Genomic DNA, 5,000 nt, shown 5'->3' with positions numbered 1-5,000 from the left:
CCACATCAGCTGATTCCGGTCCTTGGACCCCAACTGTGCCACAGATCTCTCCGAGAAGAAACGTTGAACTGTTGTCTGTTCTATGCTTTTTAGTACATAAGAATATAACGTAAGAATGAAGGAGACTGCTAGAGGCCATAAGGCCTTCACTAGGCAGTTCCATGTCCATTATCGGTGGACTAGAAATGTTGTGTCATTTGGGGGAATGAGTCTGCAAGAGACCATAAGGCTTACACTAGGCAGTTCCATTTCCATTATCAGGGGATTAGAAAATGCGTTATGGTTGTGAGGTCATCTTTGTGTAAAATGGTGAAGGAGATAAGTTGACAAAGTTGACAGTTGACAGTTGACAGAGAGATCTGAGTCACCGTACATAAACCGAATAACAGCCACTGAGTGGAGGTGAGGATGCTGACGGGAGATGATTCTACTTGACGTCCGTCTTTGAGGATGACCGTCACTTGTCCGTGCTAGGCGTTGGGCCCACATATTTAGTGCATAAACATCATATCTTTATATACATACATATGCATATTTACACGCACGTTTACACATATCTTTACATATTAATACATGTACTTATACCTATACATGTACATACATACATATACATGTACATTTATATGTGTACATATACACACAATATTTATATACATTTACATAAAAATATGAAAAAATATACATATGCATATACATTTCTATGCATATATATGTGTATATATATATATATATATATATATATTTATTATACACACATGTATACATACATATATATATATTTTACACACAAAAACTTATGCACATATTAATGTTACAAATACAGGCTTTACAAAATGTAGATGGGTCTAACCTCCCTCCCTTCCCCAAGGAAAAAAAAAAAAAAAAAGAGGTAAAAAGAGTCGGTGGGTGACATTTCAAAATTATTCTCTTTTTTCTTGGGGAGGAGACGGTAAACGTGTTCCCTGTCGGAGCACCAGTACTCACCAATGAAGAGGAAGAAGATCAGAAGTCCGAGTTCTCGCATGGATGCCTTCAGTGTTCTGCCCAGAATCTGAAGGCCCTTCGAGTGTCGCGAAAGCTTAAATATTCTGAACACTCGTACCAGACGGATAACGCGAAGAATGGCTAACGACATGGCCTGATTTGACCCTTTTTCATGAGGCGAAAGCTGTTCAGCGGGTATAACCAACGTCTGTTCACCTTCTTCTTCTGCCACTACAGTAGCCAGAGTAATAAAGTAAGGAATGATAGCTACAATATCTATAATGTTCATAACGTCTTTCAAAAATGCCCCTTTCTTTGGCGATGCTAAAAATCTCACTAATAGTTCAAAGGAAAACCAAATGATACAAATAGTCTCTATGAGGAAGAACGGGTCAGTCACTTCGGGAACCTCATCCTCCTCGATAACTGTGCCGTTTGCCGTCGTATTGAACACTTTGTAGTGCTTGAACTCCGGCAGCGTCTCAAGGCAAAAGATCACAATGGACAGCAGAATGACGAACACGGAAATAATGGCAACCACGCGAGCATTTTGCGAACTTTCGGGGTACTCGAACAGTAGCCAAACTTTGCGCTGAAACTCGTTTTCTGGAAGTGGACGCTCCTCTTCCTTGATGAAGCCTTCGTCTTCCCTGTGGACAACAGAAAGGAGATGATATAGTACACATATTCCCCCACGACTTGGTTGTAGTCATAACCGCTAATACACCAACACTCATAAAGCAAACGCCAAGATAAAATATTAAAAATAATGAAAACACAAATTTAACACTATATTGAGGTTCAAATTAGCTTTCGTCTTCCCTGTGGACAACGGAAAGGAGATGATATACTACACACATTCCCTCACGACATGGTCGCAGTCATAACCACACATACACCAACACTCATGAGGCAAACGCCAAGATAGAATATTAAAAATAATAAAAACACAAATTCAGCACTATATTGAGGTTCCAATTACACAACCTTCATACAGGAAAAATCCTGCAAAGATTTTTTTCTTCCCAAAATTAAGCAAAACATCTTTAGGTCAGAGCATTATACAGCCCTGCATGAACCCATGAATTCCCAGAATCTGACAAGACTTCGGGATTAGTTATAGATTAAAGAAAGATTATTGTTAGACCCAAGTCCAATGTTTATCTACTAGCTAGAATAGGGGCCATGGTATGCTGGCTGTGATGCTTGTGATTCAAATTACCACATTGAAAAGTTGCTATCAAATCTGTATCCGCTCAAATTCGTTTGTATAGAAGGGCATTATCCTCTATTCTTGTTAGTGATCCTTGTTTTCTTATCTTTCTTTGACTTGTACCACTTGGCAACATAACTTATATTACCTTGAATGAAAGGATTTCTTTTACCATAGTCTCTGATTTGTTCATTTTGTTCAAATTCCTTTCCATTTCTTGATCAGGCATCCTTTTGCAAAGATTCAAACTGTTTATCTTATAACATTTCCTATACTCGTTTTATAACTTGTTGCTATTCCTGAAAACTAGTTTCAATGGTCAAGTTCTCTAACATATATCCTTGATCCTTTAGATACTTATGTTACTGTGTTGTCCCTGTATCCAATTATCTGACCACGTTTATTATGAAATTTCTATACTTTTTCTATACTTATATGTGTTATTTTTGCGCAGGGGTTCCTTGAGACACGCAATTTATTTCAAAGGTTACGCAAGGCTAAAAGGTTGAGAAACGCTGGTTTAGAGTGATAAGAAAACACCATCATGTCCCAACTTTATGGATGGGGATGACAGGTGGTGATGGATACGGAGCTGCCTAGTGTAGGCCTTATGGTCTCCTGCAGTCTCCTTCATTCATATGTTCTTATGAAATCCTCCTTTGTAGGATACGTTTCCTCTGCCTCATCTTTAACACTGTGAACCCAGGAGTGAAGGACTTCTTGTAAGATCAGTTCTGTTCATGTACTCTTCATGCGAAGGGGAAAGTTCTTTTGTGAATAGCGGTTTGCCACTATTTTGCTTTTGTGACGCTATCATTCTTCTATGTTTTGCATTTATGGCGCTATCATCTTCTATATTTTCAGCCTTTTTTCGTAATCTGTCACAGCCTCTTTTCGTAATCTGTCACCCTCCCCCTTCCCCTGTTCCTTCTAGTTTCAGTTTCACGTCCTCGACAGAGCAAAGGTGTGTGTGTGTGGGGTGGGGGGGGGGGGAAATCGGCTACAACAGCCTCTCCACTATTACGCCCCGCTCGTTCTCTTCCAACTCCCTCCCGCCACCGTACCTCTCCTTATCGTCCAACAGCGCCCCTCACCACCCCCACCCCCTTCCGCTCTCTGCACCCAGCGGGCATCTGCCTCTGTCCGCCACTCCACCCACTTCCCGCACGCACACTTATGCCTAGCAGCCTTGGCCTCTGATCCAGTCTTCCCTCACGGCGCCTCTGTCACATCCTCCACTTTCCTCAATCCTCACACCCTTCTCTATCTCTCTTTAGGTTAGCTCCGGATAGGTCTGGTTATTCATCTAGTCTGACCTCTGTTGATCAGAGGAGTCAAATGATCACACTATATCCCTCTCGAGCAACGTATGAACCCTTATTGACAATAGGTGCCAATGTTCATATTCTCCGTTACATCTCATTTTATTTCTCTTTCAATTTCGTAAATAGCAAGGTCTGCACTTATCTTAAGAGAATTGCATTGATCGATTAATCAATCAATCTAATATCAATCGGAATCCGCTGATGAAATAAAGATCTTCCAAAATCTCTTCTATGGGTTGTAAGACCACACCATTCTCTTGCAAACTTCTTTAGAAAAATACCAGTATTCCCACAAGTTCTGCAAAAGTCCTGATCATCGGCTAAGGTTATGTCTGTGATCCAGGCACTGCCTGTGCTAGCTCTACCTCTTCGAACCCACCGTAGATCCATTAATCTTCAAATCCATTCCGGGAATAGTCTTGATACACTCCCAAATTTTTTTTTCTGGGCTTTCATTGTCTGGATACAAAGCAGAGGTGGTACTAATCCTTTCATGGGACACTTCCTAGTAGCCTCAGATTCATGTAGTCTCTACTTCGTGAATCAAATACCATTTTGATGTTGAGTGCCGATCAGCGTCAGGAGTCGTACTTGCGGACTTGTTGGGCGTGTGACCTGACTGTTCAGAGCGCGACAGGCCATTTCACCATTAACACTTAGGTATTATCACTTTGCAGTTAAATCAGTCAAGTCGACTACCCTTTTCCTTTTAATTTATAGCAGCATTTGTCGACCAGGGTTCAGCGGAACCCTAAGGTTCCGCAAAAGGTTATTGTAATAATGTAATATAGACATCATCCTATCTAACCTATTATTACGATGAAAGTAAAATGAGAAAGATATGGTATATGTGTTATTTTTTGCGCAGGGGTTCTTGAGAGACACGCAATTTATCATAAAGGTTACGCAAAGGTAAAAGGTTGAGAAACGCTGGTTTAGAGTGATGAGAAAACACCATCATGCCAGTTCGCCACAAAGATGCAAACGCCCAAACCTGAACACTTCCTGCTGATGCCAAAGATCCCAACTGGGTCCCCCACCTGCACCTTAATAATGGTCATTCTGACTTTGGCCAAGGTCACTGGCAACACAATGATCATGGGGTCAAGTCAGGGTACTGAAACACTTGCAGTAGCTAATCTGACGTCCGAAAGGTCACCATTAACATTTTTTATTATTTTTTTATTTTTTTTTATTTTACCCATTTTGAGCTTGCCTCATCTGCATTCCCACTGTGCTCCACGCCTCATCAAGGTCCTTCCGAGTACCAATTACTTCGAAAAGTTTTGAGACCACCTCAGCATTCTCACGAGTTCTCATCTCGTTGGGAAGTTTATCCAAGTTTGAATTCACAGAACTAGGTTTTGGAGGTCTCCTAGATTGAAGGTACAGCTTTGTATGAAATTGGCAGCTGCTGAGACGTCTATCAAAAGAAACACTATTTGAGGACAGAGCCTTTAAATAGTACCACGATTCAC

At 40.9% G+C, this 5,000-nt stretch overlaps 1 protein-coding gene across 6 annotated transcripts in view; it reads right to left on the bottom strand.

Annotated features, from left to right (window-relative positions):
• Positions 1-5,000, bottom strand: part of Sh (Potassium voltage-gated channel protein Shaker) — a 393,700-nt gene that overhangs the window by 140,677 nt on the left and 248,023 nt on the right. For all 6 annotated transcript variants that reach the window (XR_012966862.1, XM_076192498.1, XM_076192497.1 and 3 more), the window contains exon 4: positions 985-1,634. Coding sequence is in view for 5 of the 6 variants with exons in the window: in XM_076192498.1 (XP_076048613.1) it covers positions 985-1,634 (650 nt within the window). In the remaining variant the exon portion in view is untranslated. The remainder of the gene's footprint in view (positions 1-984; positions 1,635-5,000) is intronic.

This window comes from Oratosquilla oratoria, chromosome 11, assembly GCF_046742065.1.
Source record: "Oratosquilla oratoria isolate Oo_2021 chromosome 11, ASM4674206v1, whole genome shotgun sequence".
In the NCBI taxonomy this organism is placed as follows: Eukaryota; Metazoa; Arthropoda; class Malacostraca; order Stomatopoda; family Squillidae; genus Oratosquilla; species Oratosquilla oratoria.
The sequence above is the reverse complement of the archived record's forward strand: the minus strand, read 5'-3'. Positions and strand labels throughout refer to the sequence as shown.